At 41.1% G+C, this 24,682-nt stretch overlaps 2 protein-coding genes across 2 annotated transcripts; one reads left to right on the plus strand and one right to left on the minus strand.

Moving 5' to 3' along the window:
- Positions 1-728: 728 nt before the first annotated feature.
- Positions 729-17,465, plus strand: inpp4aa (inositol polyphosphate-4-phosphatase type I Aa). The gene is made up of 24 exons (XM_039818781.1): positions 729-852; positions 5,698-5,971; positions 6,073-6,117; positions 7,530-7,648; positions 7,746-7,862; positions 8,016-8,095; positions 8,214-8,331; positions 8,897-8,987; positions 9,115-9,262; positions 9,951-10,081; positions 10,494-10,598; positions 10,698-10,806; positions 10,916-10,933; positions 11,044-11,230; positions 11,904-12,197; positions 12,274-12,421; positions 12,671-12,703; positions 13,349-13,521; positions 13,671-13,794; positions 14,521-14,788; positions 16,093-16,190; positions 16,296-16,408; positions 16,491-16,645; positions 16,750-17,465. The coding sequence occupies exons 2-24, from the start codon at positions 5,872-5,874 to the stop codon at positions 16,880-16,882; spliced, it is 2,907 nt and encodes a 968-aa protein (XP_039674715.1). The 5' UTR covers positions 729-852; positions 5,698-5,871; the 3' UTR covers positions 16,883-17,465.
- A 4,723-nt stretch (positions 17,466-22,188) lies between these two features.
- Positions 22,189-23,760, minus strand: LOC120570339. The gene is made up of 3 exons (XM_039818633.1): positions 23,374-23,760; positions 22,898-23,058; positions 22,189-22,685 (listed from the first exon to the last, which is right to left on the minus strand). The coding sequence occupies exons 1-3, from the start codon at positions 23,567-23,569 to the stop codon at positions 22,269-22,271; spliced, it is 774 nt and encodes a 257-aa protein (XP_039674567.1). The 5' UTR covers positions 23,570-23,760; the 3' UTR covers positions 22,189-22,268.
- Positions 23,761-24,682: the final 922 nt, after the last annotated feature.

Genomic DNA, 24,682 nt, shown 5'->3' on the forward strand with positions numbered 1-24,682 from the left:
ACAAAGTAACTGTTGCATAAGAAAAAGGTTGAATGGCCATTGTTAGTTTTTAATTTATCATTCCAACTTTTCAATAATAAGATTCATTTAAAAAAAATTTAGTGGATTTATCTCTTGCTTTAGAAATAATTTTGAATGTCTGAATAGTAACTTGGTAATTTTTAATTTTCACTTACAGTTAGTGTTTTTTTTTTTATCATTTCCTACCTTTCCACAATAATTTAGAATGATGTCATCATTTTAACTTAGTATCTCAAAATTGTGATTTAGTATCTCTATAATTTTGATTTAGTGAAAGTACTGCTAAGGGGAGCGGGGGACTGAATCTCCTATTTCATTTTATAAAAAAGCAAGTCCCATTTTCTTTGGACCCTCCCCTTGACTTAGAATAAAAACTGCAATACCCTCCTACAAAATCTCAAAATGATACTTGTATGCCAAACAACAACATGTAGAAAATACAAAAAAAAAGCCAAAATAATTGAGACTTACAGTGAGTATTTATTATATTTATCATACCTAACTTGTGTTTCCATTAGTATTCAATATTCAGGTGCTATTATTTTGCGCAATATACAAATACCCACGCCTTCTCCATCCACGTACAGTCCTCCGCCCACCTACAGCCATGGATGTATTAAGCTTGTGAGGTTATTTCTGGTGGTACAGTATGGTACAATCGCCCCCAGGCCGACAGCGCCCCCCAGTGGAGAGAGGAGAAGCTGCGTGCAGCGGAGGTATTACGTCTGGATGTGTCAGAGGGAGTCAGGGCGAGTCTTGACTGCAGACATCGTCGAGTAGCAACCAGGATGCGCATCTATAGGAAAGGAAACCTTCGTATTTCTCTAAACGGTATGATATATTAATCATTGCTTGTGTTTCTCATTTGACATCTGATCATTTAACATAGAGGGCGTTTGTTCACACAGATAGATGCTGTGGTAAAGAGGGAACAGCTCCTCCCGGCAGAATCAGAATAAGATGTTAACAGCCATAGCAAGATCTGAAATGTCGATTCATCTGTTTTTATTCTTCAACATGGCGTGTCTTTAATTGTGCTGAACGTCCTGCAGCACCATGCAGCAGCGTCACTGAATGAGCATCAGCAGATATCATGACGCAATAGTTGTTATTGTCCCACTGTCAGTGAATGATATGTGTATCCACACTTGACGTATAATGACAATATTATTGGCCAATGCTGCCATAAATAGATTTCAATTGGACAGCTCTGGCCTCTTGCGTGTTCATTTCCATGCACCCAGGCTGGTAAACAGACAGGATGACACCCTGTTTCACACAGGTTTACAGAGGGCCAGCATATAGCGTTGATGTAGGATTATGGAGAATAATATTACATACTAGTTTTTTTTTATACTTTTATACTACAACCCGCATGTGTTGCTCATGAAGCAGTGTCACGCATATTACAGTAGGGCCCCAGATGCTCCCAACAGAGCAGAACGGATTAGACTTGATCTGTTGAATCATTGTTTTCACTATTTTCATAACAGAAAGGGAACTAAATTACTCTTTCTGTGGCTCACCTCTAACTGTCTCCTCAGTTTCTGTCTGTCTCTTGCATCTGTGTCTGCTGGCGTGCCTGTTTTTGATGGAGATTTTTATAACCTAAATGAGCCTATGAATGAACCTAAAGATACACATACAATATTAACTGTGCTAGTGATCCTGTAGCATCATAAACAAGAGTTCATCACCATCATCATTATCACCATCATCATCATCATCACCATTATCATCATCGTCATCAATGGTTTCTTTCTCATGCTCAGCTGTCTGGGTAACAAGAGCTTCTTTATGCGTGACGTTACTTCCTCTTCACGTTGTGTGTGTGTGTGTGTGTGTGTGTGTGTGTGTGTGTGTGTGTGTGTGTGCGTGTGCGTGTGCGTGTGCGCTGCTCCTCTTTGATCAATCGGATCCAAAACACAATTTATAGGCGTGTGGATGGAGTCAGCCTTCCATGTGTCCATGGTTACGCCAGACATTTCTACATCAAGTAGACGACTGTGGATCAGTTCGGCACCAGCTCAGCTCTGGACTGAAGCAGGATCAATACATTGAAATTGAGAGGGACACCAGGGTTACAGGGCGACACAGGAAAGGGAGATGGCTGGAGCACAAAAAGACGAGGGAAGGGATGATGTCAGAGCAGAAGAAGTGGAACATTTGTGAGAGATTTAGGGGATGAGGAGGAGGTGAGTTAAGGAAGAGGACATCTGTAAGAGAGAGACACTGCAGTGCAGCCGGTGCTGACAGCATCTGCAGGGGGCCAGCTGTGCGCCGACAGCCTCGCTAACTGGCTCATTTTTGCCTCTGTGCCGCCCCAGATGACTGTCTACCACCACGAGTACCACCTGAATCTTCCCTATCCTCTTTACTTCTACCACTTTAGCTTTCTTGCTGCATGTATACCATCTTTTCTTCTTCTTCCCTTAAAGCTGGAAAATCAAAATATGTCTCGCACTGACCTGTTTTGAGGTCAGAGGTCAGCAGCTGTGGCACTTCATCAGTGTAGATGCCTGCTGTTAATGGGTTTGAATCCACTAGCCACTGTCACTAAGTGCTGAATCGTCAGTCATTTTTTAAGCAAGAATAGTGACATTCTCTGGTTCCAGCTTCTCAAAAATTAACACTTGCTGCTCTTCATCTTATTATATCACAGTAATTTAAATATATTTGAGTTTTGGACTGTTGGTAGGATAAAACAAGCACTATGAACATTTCACTTTGGGTTAGTCATTGCACATTGCACACACAACATGGCATAGGGCGTCTTCAAATGTTTTGTCCGACCAACGGTCCAAAATCCAAAGATATTCAGTTCATAATTATATGAAACAAAGAAAAACAACGAATCTTCACATTTGGGAGGCTGGAACCAGAGAAGGTTTGCCATTTTTGCATTAAACAGTCACCAAAATTGTTGTTAATCAGTTTTCCATCCACTGATCAATCAGTTAAATGACGTTTCAGCACCACTCGCAGGCGTTTTGTCTCCTTTCAAGCAGACTGCATGTGGCTGACTGTCAGACAGATGTGATGATGATGATCCGTGGCTACCCATGGCTTTCCATTAGATCTGCTGTGGGTTTCCTAGAGAGCTTCCCACGGTGCCCCAGGCAGTGGAGATTACAGCATTTTAAAAGACAGCTCCCAGTGATATCAACTCCCACACAGCCTAATGAGGCAGAGCTTCCACGCTGCAATTGTCATCTGTTTTAGTCTCACATGAAGGTGCCAAAACAGAGATTAAACTGGCAGAGAGCGTCATGCTCAAACTCTGCATTTAGTGTGTGACTATGCAGATGACTTTGTGTGTGTGTGTGTGTGTCTCACTGGGGGATTCATTTGTGCGAGGTGTGTGACGTCAAAACAGATTCACGTGTAAAAATAGACCACCGATGGTTGAAGTCTTTACACATGAATGCACAGTGTCACACACACATTTGTACTACTTTCACTGTAGTATCAAATAAACAGAAGCACACACAAGTCAGACAAACACTCAGTACCAGATATGCCCAGGTCTACCAGGTCTGTACGTATTAGGGCTGAGAAGGAGAGAAATTTATTCTAGCTGATCACTCTGAGCAAAGTCAAGTGGGTATAGTGTGTGGCCGCACACACACACACAAGCACTAAAGAGGAAATGTTAACTGAGTCTGAAATGCCACAGGAAATTTAAATATTTACCTCTTAGGGCAATTTGAAGCACCTTTGACCCTTAGGTTAGTCATCAGACCACTTGCTGCACTCTTTTTCTTTCCTTGTAACCTTTCCATTTTTCTGTTTTCTAGCTTTCCTCTTCCTCTGTGTCTCACTTCTTCTGTGTTTCATATTTGTGCTTAGTTGTGCTTTGCTAAATCAATATACTGACAGCTGATTCTCACACTTACACCAGTGTTTCACTTAACAGCTGCACCGTGTGCCACACTTGGCACAGCCTCAGTTTCTTGTTCTCTCACTGTTGCAAATACATTTGGCAGGTGCAGTGTTATTTCATGTGCAGCCCTTTATGCTGTGGCTTTTGTATTGTCATCCAAAATTAGTATCGGACATAACAACGTGTGTCTCGGTTTTATGATGAGTTGCACCACAAGCACTTACTGGATGTGGTGGAATAATTATGTAAGGCCCAAGTGTGTGTGGTTAAAGTGAGGAGGTTGTAATAAACAAAGCATTGTTTAATAACATGAAAAAGTGATTTTATTGAATTCTCATCTATGTTAGATGTTAGATTTGAAGTAGTCTCTGTCTTGCTTTGCCAGACCCTCCTCCAAAGCGCACTGAAGGAGGGTCTGGCTACTCCACATAGCATTCAGGGATGGGAGGAAAACCTCTGGTTTAATGGCATTTCTTTAAACCAATCAGAATCGTCATGGGCGGTGCTAAACTCCGCACAGAGCCGCTGCAAAATAGTCGTGTGAGAGAAAACTCAAGATTGGACAGATAGTCTAGCTAGCTGTCTCAATTTACCCTGCAGAGATCTGAGGAGCAGTTAACCATAGTCCTCATAAATCTACCGAATTTAAAATTCTAACACAAAGAAAGCGGAAGGAAACGGAAAATACATGCATCCTGCGGCACCGGAGCAATCCCGGAAGTGGAAAGCGAAGGATATAGACTCGATATAAAGAGATGTGGAGCATTTTTAGTCAGATTGTCATCTCAGTTTGTTTTAGAGCAGTATATCTTGCTAACTGTGGGTCAGATTACCATCAAGTTTTGTATTTATATTCATGGCTCCTAGAGGATGATTGTTGGTGATTATGATTGGCCCCTTATCCTTTTGTGTCAGACCACTGGCAGATCAAAATGTCTTGATCATGAACACTAGTCCATGTCAAGTTATGTGATCCTTAATGGCACAATGGTTTTCAATTATACTCAAAGATTTAAAGAACAGGTGCGTCAAAAATTCATGCTCCTCAGAAGATTAACCATTATATCAACTTCCTGGTATTTTTTCACAGAAGCAGCGTATCAATTACATTTTTTTTGGTGTCCTTTAGTGGCTGCTAGAGGCGATTTTCTTTTGATAATTGAAATATGAATACTGAAAATCTTCATATACAGGAATAAGGCAATACAATGCTACTATAACATTAGATAGTCCAAAAGCTGTCTGAGACCATTTCCACAGTGTCCCAGAAGCTACTGGTAAATAACTGATGGTTCTTAGTTTGTCTGAAAGAAGAAAAAAACACCAGAAAAGCACAAATAGCATCAGGAGATAGAAGGTGAATATTCAATCTCCTGCAGCTCTGTGTTTCATTTCCTACAGCTGTGTGAAAAGTCACACTTTTCCCCCACTCAATTTGTTTCCACTGTCTATATTAACACATTATCAGAGGGAAAGAGATAAGCCGAGCACTGACAGGAAACTGCTCAACTCTCAAACGCTGCTCATCCCAGAATGAAGCATCATGCCAAAACAGACAGCCACCTTAAATTAAGTTAATTGCTCAACCTTGTTGAAGACTGTAATGCGATGCTGAGCATGCATGCAGTCAGTTGCAACCATCATGGTTAATTACAAGCAGTTGTCTAATTCTGTCTAATTTCTCTGAGCTCAGCTGCCATCTCAATGAAAGGATGACATCAGTATCAAAGAGTTGAAGATGTCCAGTTTGTCTCAGATGATCACTTTGTTGTTTTCGTCTGTCTTTCTTTCAGATTTATCACTGACAAACGTGTGACCTCTCAGGTCAACACACAAGGGAACCCACAAGCTCATATCTCAAAAAACTGACGTGACAGACGGAGTTTTGATTTTGAGTCCGCTCAACATCGTTCTGCTCTTCAGTCCTTTTATTCTAAAATCCATCCTCAGCCCCGACGTAAACCACTATGTCCGGGAAGGAGCGCAGCCCCCGCCATCGGCCGTGGTCGGTCTACCGGGCCAACACGTTTGATCTCTCAGCTGAGATGATGGGGCTGGCTCTCTCGGGTAACTAAGTAACTGCTCCCATGGTAACCTGTTTACTTCATTGGTGATGAAATAGCAGGGGATTAAAAAAGAGCTTTGTCTCTTTTCTCTCTGTCCTACAGGCAACAGTCAGGATCCAGACGAGCCTGTTCTGGAGTTTAGTGTTGGTAAGTTCAAGAAGAAGCCATGGATACACTGCTGCACACTGCATGTGGATCAGACTGTGTCCTCTACCTAGAATTTAAATATACACCGTGTATTGACAGAGTCCGCTTCATTTACACCAAGTTGAGCATTAACAAATCTCATGACCTCACCAAAAACAACATTGAATTGACCCTTGTAACTACACTGACTATACAGTTATATATATTGTCTGTGTATTCAAAGCCTGATACAGCTTATTCTTCTCCATTGTTGAACACACAAAAACACATTAATGAGCCACACTGTTGCACTGGCTGGCATGGGCATGGTAGTTTATTTTGAGTCAATCCCACACACACCTGCTGCAGTTAAAACTCAATATTGCACCAAATGTGTATTAGTCAACAGTTGAAAATAGTCCCTGTCAAATGCACTTTTTACTTCTGTTTGAGTTGTTTGCTGAAAACTACATTGCCCAGCTATTTTAGGAGATTACTGAGCTTTCTTTTTTCTTTTTCTTTTAGATGTAACTTTATATTTGTGACCTATTTATAAAAAAGTCTTTAGTAGCAACAGACAAGATAGTTAAGGTGGAAAGTATTGAGAGACAGCCTAATGCATTGTTGTGTTAGTGTTAGTAAATAAAGTGCTAGAAAATAAAGCCGTATTCTTTAAAGCTGCACTTATCAATATTTTTATATGAACAAATGACTATGTCTAATGTGAAGGCGGCCACTGTTAGTGACACACTTAAAGAATTATCGCCCAGCTCTGCACTTCCCCTTCAGATTTTTAGCATCTTTTAGTGTATTGTTTAGTTCATCTATGGTTGGTTTTACAGCGCAACTTTACTGTTTTAGTTCACTGTTGTTTGTCTGTTTCAGACACAGCAGGATTTTTTTCAGTGAAAGGCTCTGATAGACGCACTGACTGCTACCTGCCCAGCACCAAAACAGACAAAGTTAACTACTATCTGGTGAAGTGGAGCAATTAGAAGCTAAAGAGCAACATTTTTCCCTCAAACTTAAAAGGAATATTGGATTTACATTCACCTAGAAACACAACTCCAAATGATTGATAATATTGCTAACATGATCTTGCAACCTGCATGATCACCATGTTCATTTTAGGTGATAATATATCAATGTTTACATGTTGTTCAGCTGCCTATAATTAAAGAACATCATTCGATGCTGCTTTAAAGGATCATGTATCTCGTCACTGGTTGGCTCAAGAGGTGACTCTATCTTTTGTGTGGACTTTTTTATCCTTTGTTCAATCTGAAAGCATCACTGTAAACAACTGCTGCTCATCAAGTACTAACAACTCACAAATACTCTATTACATTCCTCCCATGGCCCAGGATTAGTGACCATACCACCATTAATTTCCACAGTTTCTAATCTCTTTCTGTGTTTATATGTCGGTGCAGCCTGCAGCGAGCTGGTCACTCCCTCTCTGGACCGTAAGCCAACCAGCTTTGTCGCCATCAGCTGCACCACTCCGCCCCAGGCCTTCTGGACCAAGCACGCTCAAACTGAAATCATAGAGGTACACCACTGTTCGCTCTCCCTGGCTTCCTGTCTGCTGTTGGAGAAATCTGAACCATTTCACCTCTTTCTCTTTCTGTCTCTCTCTCTGTCTTCAGGGCACCAGTAACCCTATCTTCCTGAGTAGTGTGGCGTTCTTTCAGGACTCTCTGATCACTCAGCAGACTCAGGTCAAACTTTCTGTCTACGATGTAAAGGACCGCACACAGGGCACGGTAAGCCCCAATACAAGAATAATCTATTGCAAAAACACTTGACTCCACTGTCTTCAAATTTCCTTATAGGAAGTGAGTAAAGTTCCTACGAAATCCTTTATAGTCTGCACTTATCACCTAATTCCTTGGGTTGTGTGTGCCTTTATGTGACAGATGTACATGCTTGGTTCGTCCATGTTTTCTGTGAAAGAGCTGCTGCAGGACAAACACCACAGACTGCACCTGACTCTCAGGTAACACACAACACACTGTGCCTTTTTCCCTCTATCAGTGGCACAATGATAGCCACTGCTTGCTGGATTTGGGTTCAGAGATGTTTAGTTTACTCAATGTCCATGTCGTGTGGTTCAGGTCAGCGGAGAACGAGCGCGTGGGGAACATCACCGTCATCGCCTGGCAGATAGAGGAGAACCGCGAGCAGAGAGCTCCTGTTGCAAGACTACAGAGAGGAGACACTGTGAATGGAAGGGTGAGTTCCTCTGAAAAGTTCTGATGAGTCAGGACTGAAATACTTTTTTTTTCATGAAAGTATTCAAACTGAAATGATCGTTCAATTAATGGATTATTTTAATAACGATTCATCATTCAAGTCCTTTTTCTAGCAAATACTAAATATTCCGTTGTTTCAGCTTCTCAACTGTGAGGATTTTTCACTTTTTGTCATCTTATGTGATAAGTGTACATACATATCTTTGAGTTTTTGACTGTTGGTCAGACAAAACAAGCAATTTGATGACATCACCTTGGGCTTTTGAAAAACTGTGATGGGCATGTTTCACTGTTTTCTGACTTTTTTTAGGCCAAACAGTTATCAAGAAATCAAGACAATAATGGGCTAAATAATTGATAATAAATATAACAGTGTTAGCTCTTGCAAACATATTTAACCTCGTATTGTTTTGCCTGGCTAAGTAACTCTGCTCACAGCCTATTTCTGGTTATATTGTTTAAACAACAGGTCACAGATCAGTAAATGTAGAAAGAAAGACACATTTAGGGGTTTCAACAGGGTTTCTTTTCTATGTTTGTGTCAGATGGTTCTCCCTGTTGATGAAAGCTTGACTGAATCCATGGGCATTAAATCCAAGTCTTCATCTCTGTGTAAAGACCCACTGCTAAGGGCTGGTGAGTATGTGTATATGAAGTAAATATCAACCTCCTGTATGACTATGTGAGAGTTTAGTAACAGGTGACATCATGGTGATGGTCATGGTGATTCATGGCTGTGAGTGTATGTTTGGGTCTGCTTCAGTGTTTGGGGGCGTGATGTCACGAATGTACCGGTTCCCCACCACGGACGGCAACCACCTTCGGGTCCTGGAGCAGATGGCGGAGAGTGCTCTCTCCCTGCATATTCCTCGACAGTTTGTCAAGCTGCTGCTGGAGGAAGACGCTGTTAGGTAACGTCTGAAAATTGTCTTGATATTATTAATCAGGAGCTTCAACATCTGGGCAGAGGAACAGCAGGGTGTTGTAATGCAGATACTCTTAGTTTTCCAACAATTGCCAACTTGTCTCAGTGTCTTGGTTGTTTTGACTTTGATTGGTTCAGTCTCGGCCAGCAGTCTCACTTTTAACAGTCTTTGCTCATTTTTTGTACTTTTCTTTTTCATCTTCCTTTTCTTTTATTCAATATCTCATGCAATGCTCTGTACTTTAACTTACAAGTGCAAATCCTTTTCCAGTTTTCCATGAAGTGTCTTGAAAAATTATTTTTTCAAAAATGATTTGTATTATTATAAATTATTCTTTCATAGTTAGTCTGTAACATTTTGCAAGAATATTTAGTTTTTAATATAATTGTGTCTCCTTGGAAGACATTAAACTGAAGAGTGTGTGATATATCATGAGCTTTATTTTCTTTATGTACTCTATTATCTTGTCATCATCATACGATAATAGAAACATTATCATTACGATTCCCACTGTTGCCATTTCTACTAATGGCTGCTTGTAATGTGGGTGATTGGAGAAGTTGGACCTGCTCAGCTGCAGGTTAACTGAATAAGCTGCACTAACTTCAAGCTGGGAGATCATCAGTGCATCAGCTGGATGTGTTGATCGTAAATGCATGTGTGTGATGTGCAGGGTGTGTGAGCTGGAGGAACTGGGCGAGCTGTCTGCATGTTGGGAGAACCTCAGGAGGCAGATCATCACGCAGTATCAGACCATCATCCTCACCTATCAGGAGACCATAAGTGACCTGCACGAATACAAAGGTTAGAACCACAAGCTATTGATTACCTATCATTTTTAAGGGGAACTCCACCAATTTTAGATATCAAAGTCACAGGGAGTCCTACTATACCAGACAGGAAGGCTCTAACAAAAACATGTTTGTGGGAAGTGTAGAATCCAGTGCTTTTGGAGCTTGACCGCTATTAGGGACTGAAACTTGGGTTCTCATCCTTTATTGAATTTGACCCTTGAATCCCTCACAGTTTTATGAAAGTGCAATACTACATTTTTGAGTGCCCCTTCAAATAAAAATAAATAAATGTTGCAAAATTGCTCAAACTAAGCAGTGCGACATCTTATAAACATATATTTATGTAAATAAATATCACATTATCTATACACTATTATATACAGAGACGAAGAACCTCTTTCCTCCTTTCTGCGCCCTCCCAGGTCCTTCATTTAAGTCTAGTACTTTGAAAGCAGAGAGGAAGTTGGAGTTTATTCCTACTAACCTGCACATCCAGAGGATGAGAGTACAGGGAGTGTCTGGCTATGGTAGGTATTTGCACTGCATGCCAATGTCTGTCCAAGGTTTAAATGATGTTGTTTATTCAGTATCTTATTGCATCATCTTTATAACTTTCCTCTGACCAGACCGGACATACGATGTTGTGACTATTGGTGCTCCTGCAGCACATCATCAAGGCTTTAAAGGCTGCGGCCTCCGAAAACTGCTGCACAAGCTTGAAGAAGCCAGGAAACAGTGAGTAGAGCCAAGCAGAAAATAGTTTCATGGTAGTGTTTGATTTTATGAGTGATTCATTCTTAATAATTAATCTTTTTTTGTGATTGCTTTTGCCTTACTCACTCAGCACTTTTGAGGAGGAAAGGTGAGATTACGTGTAGTGTATTTACGTATAGTGTATTGTACAAACGTAAGTTTCTTGTGTGTTTTTTGTCATTGCTATGTTCCACAATTTATCTTCTTTATCACCCAAAGTTCTGCTGGCTCTGGCTCTAAAGGAATGGCATACCAGCCTCAGGATGTGGTGAAAGCAAAGGAGCTGATTGGTCAAATAAACACTCTGAAGACACAAGTGTGTTACTACACTGAACGTCTGTCTCGAGCTGCCAAGGAACGCTCACCCAACGCTCTGGAGAGAACACTGTCCATCCTATCAGAGAAAGTAAGATAGCACTGAGTTAGAGAGCACTGATATATTATATATATAGCATTGCAGTTTCTTCTCTGTTGGATCTCACTTTTTCACTATCCCTCTGCTTCTGGCTTCCACTGATTCTCTCTTGACATTTTATCTCAACTCTTGTCTGAATAGAAATGATCAATTCTTGCAAGCAAAAAATAGCTTCTTAATTTTGGCAGTCGAGTGCAGTAAAAAAAGGAATAATAGAATACTGTACAACAGATAAAGCAATATGTGTTCTCAGTCTTCGATTCAGCTAAGACTGCAGCATCGTCAGCAAACCTCTGAGTCACAGAAACACTGACACCAAGATAAATAAATTCCTTTAAATTAATTTATTGTTTATTTGGTCCCATTGATTACATTTTAATTAGGCTTATGTCTGTTGCTGTCACCTTTGTTGAGTTGCATTGCATCTCAAACGTAACGTGATACCATAACATGGACAAGATAATATGTTGTTTTATGCAACAACAAAAAAATCACCCACTGCTAACAGAAAGTTAAAAATGTATTCTGCCTTTTGTCCCTGCTTTTTAATTTCAGGGTTTATAAACTTTAAAAAGCATTTTTTGCATCAAGTCACAGTTTATTTAATGCCCACACTACAACCACTTTACCAGCCTCTCTGTGTACTCTCCCTCTCCTCTTGCAGACTCGTCAGTTAGTGACCGCATGCGACTCCAAGCTGCTGTCCTCAGCCATCCTCGCCCTGGCAGCCGCCCGGCCAGAGTCCACTCAGCAGAGCACCCCTTCCCCGTCCTCCTCCTCCCTTTCACCCTCCTCTTGTTCCCCATCGCGTTCCCCCTCCCGCTCCCCCTCCCGCCACCCAACCTCCCCGTCTCGTGCTGCCACCTCGCCTTCTCGCCATACAGCTCCTCCAGAGGGCAGCGAAGGGAGTAAAAACAAGCGCTCCTCCCTTCAGGGAGATTTACAGGAGGAGGAGTGGGTAAGAGAAAGTCCATCTGCCTCTTTTACGTTTCATGTGTTTTTTTAATGTTCATTCATAATGTGTTTGTGTGCAGGGGAAGGTTTGGCTAAATGTTGATAAGAGCCTGGAGTGTGTGATCCAGAGGGTGGACAGGCTGCTGCAGCAAGACAGACTCCAGAGCGACAGTAGCTCTGAGGATGTCTTCCTGCTCGCCAACGAGGAACCGGGTAACACTAAGAAAGGTACGTACACGCACACACACACACACACACACACACACACACATACACACACACACAAAATCATGCTCATCATCATCATTCTCCCACAAGACTCCTGCATGCCTTTCACGTTGCGTTGATCACATCTGTAGGTTCATTTTTGTAATTATGTTAAGTGCTTCAGTGTTGCTGCATGTTTAATATCTGAGTTACACGTAGAAGTGGAATTCTGTCCGTATCTTAACATCCTTTACTTTCTCTCACTCGCAGATTGCAGCCCAGATGTAGGAAAGAAGTCCCCAGGTGAGAGCGTTATATCCTTAAAAAATCATTCTGTATGTGCTAGAACAGTGGAAATGTTAAAATACAGCATTATGTCATGTATTAGTTATGTGTAAAATAGAATTGTTTACAATACAGAAACATTTTTAAGAATAGGACCAACTGTATTTAAATATGGCGTAATGGAATTTAATCAACTTTTTTTCTGAAAATATTTCAAAAATATTTTGTTAATTTTCAAGATATCCGTAAAATTTCATAACAATAAATGTGAGAATTTAAGATTGTGAATTGAAGAATTAAATTTAAAAACCATAATTATGAAATAAAGTTCCTCAGCCTTGGGGTCGGACATTTACCTGCGGATGCTTGATATGCAGATAAGATCACAGGAAATTTCTAAGACTAATATATTTAATATATTTTTCTTATATTAATTCAACATTAAACATTAAAAAGGTTTAAAATGTTGCATCATTTTCATATGAGCCACCTGGCAATCCCTCCATTCTCTTGTAAACAGAATACAAAGGTATGGAAAAGTATACTTATAAGCCTTTAAATGCAGATGCACGTTTTTATTAAACCTTTTTATGTACAGCGTCTGCACGTTGCTGTGTGTGTATAAGTGTGTATTACAGTAAGTGCTGTGTGCCATGTCTGCAGGTGAGTGGAGCGACGCTCTGTACCCTCTCCTCACCACGCTGACGGATTGTGCGTCTCTGATGAGCGACAAAGCCAAGAAGGCCATGGTGTTTCTGCTGATGCAGGACACCGCCCCCACCATCGCCATGAGCCTCACCCTGCAGTACCGCCGCGACGTTGTCTTCTGTCAGACGGTCTGTCAACTTCTACCTTCCCCTTCTAGTTCTTCTGTCTTTCATACATATGAAGTTTTGGATAATTACTTGTCATTAGAAAGTGTGCATAGTTCATAAAAAACATGCCGCTTTCATCGCTGTATTGATCTGAGTTGTGCTTCTTTCAGCTGACGCCGCTGATCTGCGGCTTCATTATCAAACTGAGGAACTCTCTCTGTGACTCAGGCTTCCTCAGGCAGCTACACACCATCGGCTTACTGGTGCAGTATGAGAGCCTGCTCAGCACCTATGGTAACCTGTGTGTGTGTGTGTGTGTGTGTGTGTGTGTGTGTGTGTGTGTGTGTGTGTGTGTGTGTGTGTGTGTGTGTGTGTGTGTGTGTGTGTGTGTGTGTGTGTGTGTATGCAAACAAAGAAATGTTTCATCACACAGAAAATAGAAAACACTAAGAGAGTTAACATCTCCCCAAAGACTGTAAAACTTAGCAGAAATTGCTATTCCATGAAAAGTACATATATATATATATATATAGTGTGACAATCATGCTAATTGGTTAATAGAGGCTGTGGTTTAGCCGAAATCCATACATACATAAAATGCCATCACAACTGAATCAATATGAACGGATTGCTCAGAGTAAATGTGCTGGCTAAATCGGATTTTAATTGCATGATCCATTTAGAAGTTCAGGCCTTTTTTTTTTAAATAGGCCATACTTGCCCACAGATTTGGTAACCAATGATGAGGAAAACAGTATAGCTTTTTGGGCATACAAATATTTTATTTACTAAATTTGTTGAAGATTGGGTGAAAGGACGGTTTAAAGAAAGGTGGAAATTGTACAGTTTTAGAATTAATGAACCAACTTGAAGTTCTTTCCTTAGCACATGGCCTAACTTTTCACCACATTTTACTGAAATCTGTTCAGCAGTTTTTGAGATATCCAAAGACAAACAAGCAAACATACAGGACCAAGATCATAAGATTGATTTTCTCTGATGACTCCTTGTTTCTTAAAGGTGAGGAGCTGGCCATGTTGGAGGATATGAGCGTCGGAGTGATGGACCTGAGAAATGTCACCTTTAAAGTTACCCAGGCAACTTCGGGTTTTGCCCCAGACATGCTGCCGGTGATCACAGGAAACAGGAACGGCTTCAACGTCAGGGTCCCGTTGCCCGGGGCGATGTTCGACACGCTGCCACGAGAGATCCAGAACGGGATGCTGCTGCGCGTGCAGCCCGTTCTGTTCAATGTGGGGATCAACGAACAGCAGACACTGGCTGAGAAGTGAGTCAATGAGATTAAAGGAACAGGAACAGTTGAGGGCTTGAGGACAGAAAGAAAATGGAGAGGAGCAAGGGCACCCAAGAGGAAAATGGCAGATTTAGTGAACAGGTCAATTTTTTGACATTTTGGTAAGGTTTCAAATAAAATAATTCAAACAGTCATCGAAAACATACATATAATGCACCTTTTTATCTAAGTGCTTTTACCAAATAAAAAGGGGGAATGGCCATTCTCTCAAAATGACCCTTGCATGTTCACAACACACAAACGACGGGTTGTATACATTTTGAATAATTCCGCATTGTGCAATTATTCAAATGGCTTTTGTCTTTTTGAGTTGTTTTTCAGTTTTTTATGAAGTCTTCTCTATGAAAACAATATATTTTAGAAAGATGCTGCTAAGAGATGCTGTTTTAAATATGTATTCCCCCAAAAAAACTAATTAAGAAACCACAAAATATAAATAAATGAATAAATAAATCTCTGTACTCTGTAAATGACCAACTAGTTACCCCATTCATAAGGCTGAAGTAGGAAAAGGGAACAATGTTGTGATTCACTATCAAGAAAAACATATTTAATATACAAATATGCAGATAATATGTTAAAGGCTGTATCACCCAATTTGACAGTATAAATAGGAAAATGAATAGAAGTCATAATACAGTCATGTACTGTACTTCAGACCTATTCAGTCATGAAATTTTACTATGGTTAAAGGGTGATGTTTCTCCTCTTTGTTCACCTGGTGCTTCTCAATCTATTAGACATGGAGAACATTAGGAAACAGAAGACTAAAAAGTAGAAAAAGAGGTTTAAATGAAGATTGAATAGATGGAGTGATGAGAGCAAGGTTGCTGGTTGGAACCCCCACAAACCACTGTTGAGGTGCCCATGAGCAAGGCACTGAACCCTAGTTCAGAACTTGGTTGTGACTATGACATTAAAAAGCATCGGTTTTCTGCATAACAACCTGCACGGGTTGTAGAAGAAGGAAAAAGCTATACTTTATTAATCCCTCTTGGGGAAATTCAGACACACATAGGCCTAAAAAACACACATGCACACACACAGGACGTCAGAGTGATGGGTGCCATCGTCAGGCTTCAGGCATCTGGTTTGATGCCTTGCTAAAGGGCACCTTTTTAGTGCCCAGGAGATCCCCAAGCCAAGTCGCTACGGACTGAGCTACTAACACGATGAAATATTTTGGAATTACATCACTTATTTGGGATCACGACATTGACAGGACAAGTGTGATAGTGCTTCAATATTTTAACTCTAATATCTTACATGTTTTCCAGGTTTGGAGACACATCACTACAAGATGTGATCAACATGGAGAGCATGACTCGCCTCAGCTCCTACTACGACCAGTTTAAAGAAGTCCTGCCAGACGACTGTGAGTTTACATACACACAAAACACTTTTACCAGAAGGAAAAATGTGAATCTCTTTGTTTTCATATTTAACTCCCCTCATCATTCCTCCTCTGTTCTCTCCTCAGGCCTGCCTCCTTCCCGCAGTACCACCAGTCTTCCCGAGCTGCTGAAACATCTGAGCCAGGATGTGAACACCAAGAAAAGCAAGAACGTGGAGATTTTGTGGCGGGCAGCCGAGGTAGACCAGCTTCTCATGTCTTCTCTATGCAAATTAAAAAATTCTGTCTTCCTCCTTTAATCTCTTTCTCCAAACCTTTAAGGCATGTCGCCGCCTGAATGGAGTGCGTTTCACCAGTTGTAAGAGCGCCAAGGACCGCACAGCCATGTCCCTGACCCTGGAGCAGTGTCAGATCCTGCAGCAGGAGCACGCCCTCGCCCCACAGGTCTTCTACCAGGCCTTGGACTGTATGCGCAGGTCAGCTGATGATGGTGAAAGTCATAAATGTTACAGATGTTATTACCCATGTACCAAAAGCTCATTAGAAAAATAAACAATGCATAGCTTCTGTTTCTCCACAGTGAGGGCTGCAGGAGAGAGAACACCATGAAGAATGTGGGATGTCGTAAATACGCCTTTAACTCTCTCCAGCTCAAGGCCTTCCCCAAACAATATCGCCCTCCAGAGGGGACGTACGGAAAAGTCGAGACCTAAGTGGACTCTTCTAACTGGAGGAAAACCCAAAGACTGAAGGGGATAATGATGATAGCACCACACAAACAAAAACACCAAACTGGAACAACAGCCCTTTGTTTTGTGCTTAGTCACTGTTAAGATGATTAATGTCCAAGTGCCAGTGCTACTGTAGATTGTTTTATAGTTGTTTCCCCTCTCCTCTAGTAATACTAAAATCACACACTTTTCACGGCCACTTCACAGCCAGAAACAGTAAAGATGGCTTTCTGTGTTACTTTGTAGCCAGTGTGCAGACAACACTGTTTGCTGCTGTACCACTCGTAACATCAGGAAGCGTTCAGCTGAGTCATTTGTCCCTAGAAACAGGATGTGCAAATGTCTCAGAGATTAGAAAGATGATGTGAGACACGTTTGTCCTTGTCCTTGCTGCTTTTATGTGATTTTACCAGTTCATCAGGTAAAGGATAAGGCTATAGATTCCATGCAAAGCCCAAAACAAACAATGATTTGATCCTACTGACACTGGCTACTGATCCAGCTTATTGCTGTGTGTCATAGAGCTCGATTGTTGTTCAATAACTATTAAAAAGCACATCAATGAGCCACAATGTTGCACTGGCTTCATTATCCTTTATGATGGTGAACATGAGTAAATTCCACATACACTGTCCTGCTGCAGTAAAACTCACTAGTGCACCAAATGCACCCCTGTAAATAGTCAGTCTCGCTTTGCCAGACCCTCTTCCAAAGCGCGCTGAAGGAGGGTCTGGCTACTCCACATAGCATTCGGGGATGGGAGGAAAACGTGCTCTGTTTTAATGGCATTTCTTTAAACCAATCTCAATTGTCATGGGCGGTGCTAAACTCCGCACAGAGCCGCTGCAAAATAGTCGTGCAAGAGAAAACTCAGATTGGACAGATAGTCTAGCTAGCTGTCTCAATTTACCCTGCAGAGATCTGAGGAGCGGTTAACCATAGTCCTCATTAATCTACCGAAATTCCAACAAAAAGAAAGCGTAAGGAAATGGAAAACACATGCATCCGGTGGAATTTCCTGCGGCACTGGAGCAATCCCGGAAAAGGAACGCCAAGGATATAGACTAATAGTCCCTAACAAATGCACTACTTACTCCTGCTTGAATAACATTTGTTAATCTACAGTGCCCAGCTGTTTTAGGAAATTACAGAGCCCTTTAAAAAATAATATTTGTTTGCCTTTTTTAAGGCAAATCAGACAGGGAAAGGAAGTAGAAAGTATTAAGAAACACACTAATACATTGTTGGTTTTGGTTTTTAATGGGACAATTGACAGTAAGAAAAACATAGAATAATACCAGCCTTATCCTTTTAAAGCTACGCTAGGAAAATGTTTATGAAGAATTTACTCTTTTCCAGCCTAAAACATAAAGTGAAGCTGCATTGAGAGCAGATCTCATCTTATTTGTCAAGACAAATGGGTGACACATTTAAGACAATGGTAACAGCAGCAAGCAAGCATGTGTGTGATTGTCTGGAGATTACAAAACATGACAATTTTTATTTTTATTTTTATTGAAAATATGCTTTTAGGAAAATGACTGTGTATCTTGCTGCCATTTGGAGCTGCCTACATGTGAATTTGCCTAGTGTAGCCTTTGATTAGACCATCAGGTTTGTCAAAGCAGATGTATTTGCCTGTTAACATATTTCTCTGGACCTAAAGTCAAAGCACTTCTTTTGTTTAAGTGCTTTGAGCCTGTTGTTTGTTTCCATTCCACTGTCTCTCCTTCTTCTTGTCTTCTTCAACCACATCACTATTTAACACCATATCACTCTCTACAACAAGCACAGATGTTAAAGACATACATTTCTGACACCACTATCTGGCATTTTAATTACAATGATGTCTCATTTAATCTGATTTCTGAAGTTCGTGTGATGCTACACTGGAAGCATCGATGGGGAACTGGTTCACAAATTGTGGGCTTCAGTGGTGCATCATATTATTCTATAAACATATCTACAGATATGTAATACATTTTTGAAGGTTATATTCAGCGCTATAGTGGTTTGATAGCCCTTCAAAGGTTTTTATTTATTTCAAGTGTGTGTACTCAGTTTTACAGCACTGAGTTGAATTATGCAGAACTTTGTGATCAAAATTGGATAAAAACTTCATTCATTTAACCTGCATGAAGATAAATAAAAACCCATACTGCTTTCTACTATTGCAATTGTTGAAATTAAGACTACCCATGAGCACTAGATGTTTTTAGACTGAAGTGAAATAATGCATATTGCATTTTTCTACCGACCACCAAAAACACCTCTACTGTTGTTAGTTTACCAGCGCTGGGCTCCAATGTACTTTATTTTACAAAATTTACAGAGACAGTGGATTTGATTTTATAAATGTTAATTTGCTTACATGTATTTAAGTCGATAGCTGTTGTTGCCAAATGCTGTTATCTTTTATCCATTGTTATTGAGTAAGTTAGGACCTTGTTCTGATAAGTTGTACATGCACACAGGCTGGACAGGGGAGTTTGAGAGATGCCTGCACCCCCACAGAGGTATGAAGTGAAATGAATAAAGGCTTGTCAATGCCAAATGAGTGTGTCAGGAAATTAAATGAGACATTATGGTCATGACCAAAAGAACGAGATCCAGGTTACAAGCGGCCGAAATGGGTTTCCTCAACAGGATGGCTGGCTTCTCCCTTAAGGCTCTGACACATCAACACACCAACTGACTCGAGTCTGTTCGGTGTGTTCCTTGTCGTCATCAGTCGGAGGAGCTGTCGGCATTCATTTTGGCCGATTTGACTTGTTGAATTGGCCAGTGGGCAGTCGGACTCAATGACCAATCTGATTGGTGGAGTGCTAGCCCTTGACTAGCGAATCAGTGCTTCTTCCACAAGAAGAAGCCCGAGAGCTGACAACGCTAGTATCTTCTTCTTATTATTAATAGCCATCGTATTTTCTTCCGTTCACCGAGAAATGACAACAACATCTTGACTTCTTGACTATTATCAACACTCTCTGATGAAAACAATGACTGACGACAGCGTGCTCTGTGTTTACTAGGTCTAGAGAGATGTTCCGTCATATTTTTTTTTACAATACATATTAGTGCCGCCTGCTGTTATGGAGACGTATTACGTCTCACACGCGCGCAGAACGTACACTCAAGTCGTCGTCACTTCGATGTGTTCCGAGGCACTTTTTTGAGAGTGGACTAATCATTTGGCTCCCGTCTCCCCGAGTTGGTCAAAAAAGTGCCTCGGAACACACCGAATCGAACACAAAGGATCGTTGTTGTCATTACTCGCTGAACAGAAGAAAATACGATGGCTAGTAATAATAATAAGAAGGAGATACTGGTGTTGAAAAATAAGGAGAAACCGCACTAAGTGGGTGAAGTCATGGATCTCACAGCGACAGGCTCAAGGAGCTTTCCCGAATTTGTGTCGGGAACTGGAGATGGACGAGCCAGATGATTTGAAAAATTTCGCTCCGCTCTTTCCTGCCCAGTTCCACATGTTGGAGGAACTTGTCAGACCGAATATCGCGCTTCCTTGCAACAGGTAAGCTCTTTGTTTGTTTTATTCTTTCAGTTTTTCGGTTCCTTTCTCGGATCCTGTACAGAAGCTCTTCCGTAAAATTAACAAAGTCATGTTTTCATTTATAATTGCAGGGGAAAGCTTCAAGAGTCTTTAATTTCTGTTTCGAATGGGTACCTCCACAATTCGGCAAATCGTTCCTGAAACCTGTGACGCCATCTACCAGGTCTTAAGAGAGAAATATCTGAAGGTATTTGTGATATATCTTGTGTCAACATCAGTCATTGAGCTGTACAATAAGATCTGCATGCTGTTGGTATCCTACTTTTGTTGCAAACATGCATGTTGTTGGTTTTTCTGATGCTACTGTTTTTCTGACCAGATAAACAGATCAGCATTTGGTATTCACTTTTGTTATTTTTCTTGTTTTCAGTGCCCAGACACAGCGCATGAGTAGCAGCAGGTATCCAGTGGATTCATGTCTCAGTGGAACTTCCCAAATTGCCTGGGTGCTCTGGATGGGAAACACGTAAACATTCTCGCCCCCCACCCCCCCACCAGGGACTGGATCAACATACTACAACTACAAACACAACTTTTCCATTGTCTTGATGGCACTGGTTGACAGCTCGTACAGGTTTCTGTATGTGGATGTCGGTTGTAATGGAAGAATTTCGGATGGTGGAGTGTTTCGTGGATGCACGTTAGCAGATGAAAACAGAACCACCAACATCCCTGCCCCAGCACCACTTCCAGATTTTGACCAGCTGTCTCCATACTGCATTGTGGCAGATGAGGCGTTTCCATTGACAGACTACCTGTTGAAGCCATATGCAAACCGCAGACTCACTGTAGAGCAGCACATCTTCAACTATAGGCTGTCGCATATACCCTGCCCTACAACAAGCCCCCGCTGCCACAAACCACCAATGCAGCAGCAAGGGCCAAACAGATCAGGGATGAATGATGTTATTTCATGTCTGATAATGGTGCAGTGCCTTTTCAATGGGGCAAGATATAGGATAGATTGTCCGTGTGTAGGAGGATAACTTCTTGTGTTTCAATTGTGGTTATTGAGATGGATCAATAAAAATCATATCAATCAGAATGGCCTCCTGTATCATTATCACCACAAAGTCTACAAAAATAATGCATAATTTTTGGTCAGGGGATAATGGAATGTGCAAAGTTTAATTATGTTCTCATAAATCTGCATTTATCAGTAGTCAGTATCAGTGGAATGGAACACTGACTGGCCTTCATTCAGATGCAATATGACCAGTTGGCATAGCTTTATTCACGTGTAGACTATGTTGAAATGTGGTGAAGGTGACTCATTACATTAAGAGTAGAAAGAAATTATTGCTGAATAAGTTCTTAATGGGGAAGGAGATCATGGAATGTGTTCACCAAGTCCCCCATAATGTAATGTTAATGTGGTTTCTGTATGAAAGGTAACATGTTAATAGAGGACCAGACGAACATGCCCAGACCATCAGTGTTCACTTCATGGAATGGAACACTGATTGGCCTTCATTCAGATGCAGTATGAGCAGTTCATGGCCTATTATAGAAGACAATAATAGTGTCAAGTACTTTGGCATAGCTGTATTCACATGTAGACATTACATTGAGAGTAGCAAGACATTGATGCTGAAAATGTGACGTTACAGTGGATTGTGTTTAAACCCACAAGTTCCACATCATTTGTATTAATATTATTGTAATTATAATTATTATATATTATATCATCATAAGGACAGTGGAAAAAAATACAGGGACATTCACGTTTCCAAAGATAGGCTTTTATTATCAGAAGTAAAATGTATGAAATATAAAAAGGGTAAAGCACAAATACAAATATTAAGAGTCGTGTGTGTGTGTGTCCAGGTTGTGCTCCTCGAAAAAATTAAAAATGAGGTTTTGAACTCTGTTCTCCAATCGAGGCAGGAGATGTGGTGGCACCATCCTGAACTTGTGTTCTATGCTTTGGCAGGCCACTGCAATGAAGTCCGGTCTGCCCTCTGCAGACATTCTGTGAAGCGCTGCCTCTATTGTGCGCATCTTAGTGTCTGCCAGCGAATCATCGTGAGATTTCCTGCTGCGCTTTGCAGGAGGCCTTCGCGGGCTTCCAGCTGACGAGCTGCTGCTGGTTGACTCAAAGCCTGGGTCCAAAAAAGTAGATTCTGCAATCAGCGGTTCAAAAGCCGTCTCATCCTGGTTGTTGTCCAAGGCATCAACAGTGGCGCCTGAAATGGTGTCAGTAGGGGCCGGTGGTTCCTAAAAAAAAAAAAATAATCACAAGAGTGGATTTAATATCATGGAATTAATGCATTCATAACAAAGGAAGCACATTTTTTTGTCAGTTAGGCAAAACAAAACTGTGAAATTCTTGTATAAGAATATGTGTGAAGTCCATTGTGAACACTGCTTGGACTTCATTCGGATGCCAAATGAGTACTATTTAACAATGGGAGAGTGAAAGTTCATACCGTGTGAGTGAGGTTAGACTTCGTATGTGGCTTCAGAAACTCTAACATCCGCAGTATCCGCTGCTGTCTGGCAGTCTTGTCTGTCCCAGAACTTCCTGAAGGAGAGAGCTTGCGATAGCGGGTAAGCTGTGATTGCAGGGACTTCTTCTTGGTCTCTTTCTCTGAAAGGTTTACAGAGCAGAGTTATATTTAGTGACAGGCAGCATACCAACCTCCACAAGGCCTGCATTTATCGAGATCACATACACAATTTCTGCTAGTGAATTCAATGGCCAAAAATAAGTATTTGTTACGAGGCAGGCTAATGTCCACACACATCACAGGCTAGCTATTTCGATTAATAAAATAAAGGCAATGTTTCGACCCTGCGGTCTCTTTCTTGTCTTTCAATCATTCTGCCCTTTGTCCTAGACATTGTTACAATGATTGTACGAAGGTGGGATGTACACACAATTAGATAGAAGAGAAAACCTCACCTGATATATTTATTTTCTCCGTGATTTGACGCGGGGAAGCTCCTTGAGGCTGTCGCTGTGAGATCCATGACTTAGTGCCGTTTCTCCTTAAGTTTCGCCTGCGACATATTTCTTCTTCCACAAGAAGAAGCCCGAGAGCTGACAACACCAGTATCTCCTTCTTATTATTATTACTAGCCATCGTGTTTTCTTCCATTCAGCGAGTAATGAGAACAACGATCCTTCTTGACTACTATCGACACTCTCTGGTGTTTACTAGCTAGGTCTAGTCAAAGCCCGCCTACTTATTAGAAATCCTTTGGTCTAGTCTAGAGCATTGACACAGAGCCTGTCTATGGAGAGCCTGTTCACTCCCTATCTCACTCCCTATTAGCCCCATAGTACCAACCCGGAATTTTCCCGAGAGTGGAAGTTCTCCCCTTATTAGACATTCTCTGATTGACATATAGGTCTAGAGAGATATTCCGTCATTTCCGGTTTTCATTTTTTTGGGCGACAGATTAGCGCCGTCTGCTGTTATGGAGACGTATTACGTCTCGCGCACACGCAGAACGTACACTCAAATCGGAAGGAGCCAGTTGAGGTGGTTTGGGCCATAGATATACATAATAAAGGCCTTTATTATGTATATCTATGGTTTGGGCATCTGGTAAGGATCGCTGGACGCCTCCCTAGTCCAGCTGGGAGGAGGCCTCGGGGTGGAGGGATTATATCTCCAACCTGGCCTCAAAGCCTCAGGACCCCCCTGGCGGAGCAGGTTAATGTGGCTCGGGAAAGGGAAGTTTGGGGGTCCCCTGCAGGAAGATGGATGGATGGATTATGGTTTGTGAATTTAGCAGCAACTATTGTGACCTCTTTCAAATTGCCTCAAAGAATAGCATCTCCAAAAAGTATATCCACAGTTAAATTTTTTTTAATTCCGTCATTAACACAACATTTCAAATGGAGCTCCTGGATAACCATTGACAGGCAAAGTAGGAAACTGCCTTTACATCCAATGTTTTTTTTATTTTATTTTTTTACTGTTCATTTATTCAGAACATATATAAACAAACAAGGCACAATCACAAATCCATCTAAAAAAACAGAGCTATTGCCTCAGGTCGAGCATATAAAACAAAACCTAGGAGCTTATACCTTACAAAACAACATAAGGAATGATATAAAAGAAAATAAATAAAGAGAAGGGGCTATCTCAAATTAAATTAAGATTTTCAAATAAATAGATCAATTCAAGGGCTTTTTTATCTTTAACTCGTTTCAGTGACTTGCACAAAAGATTGAACTCATTCTTCCAATGGATCATTGA

The sequence above is a fragment of the Perca fluviatilis genome, chromosome 12, assembly GCF_010015445.1.
Source record: "Perca fluviatilis chromosome 12, GENO_Pfluv_1.0, whole genome shotgun sequence".
NCBI lineage: Eukaryota > Metazoa > Chordata > Actinopteri > Perciformes > Percidae > Perca > Perca fluviatilis.

What these genes read in the sequence shown, in the direction of transcription:
- inpp4aa (XM_039818781.1), top strand. Translation starts at nt 5,872, where the DNA reads ATGTCCGGGAAGGAGCGCAGCCCCCGCCATCGGCCGTGGTCGGTCTAC. An exon ending in TGTTCTGGAGTTTAGTGTTG is followed by an intron (nt 6,118 to 7,529) that starts GTAAGTTCAAGA and finishes ATGTCGGTGCAG; the next exon opens with CCTGCAGCGAGCTGGTCACT. An exon ending in GAGACACTGTGAATGGAAGG is followed by an intron (nt 8,332 to 8,896) that starts GTGAGTTCCTCT and finishes TGTTTGTGTCAG; the next exon opens with ATGGTTCTCCCTGTTGATGA.
- LOC120570339 (XM_039818633.1), bottom strand. Translation starts at nt 23,569, where the DNA reads ATGGAAGAAAACACGATGGCTAGTAATAATAATAAGAAGGAGATACTG. An exon ending in GGAGAAAATAAATATATCAG is followed by an intron (nt 23,059 to 23,373) that starts GTGAGGTTTTCT and finishes TAAACCTTTCAG; the next exon opens with AGAAAGAGACCAAGAAGAAG. An exon ending in AGTCTAACCTCACTCACACG is followed by an intron (nt 22,686 to 22,897) that starts GTATGAACTTTC and finishes TTTTTTTTTTAG; the next exon opens with GAACCACCGGCCCCTACTGA.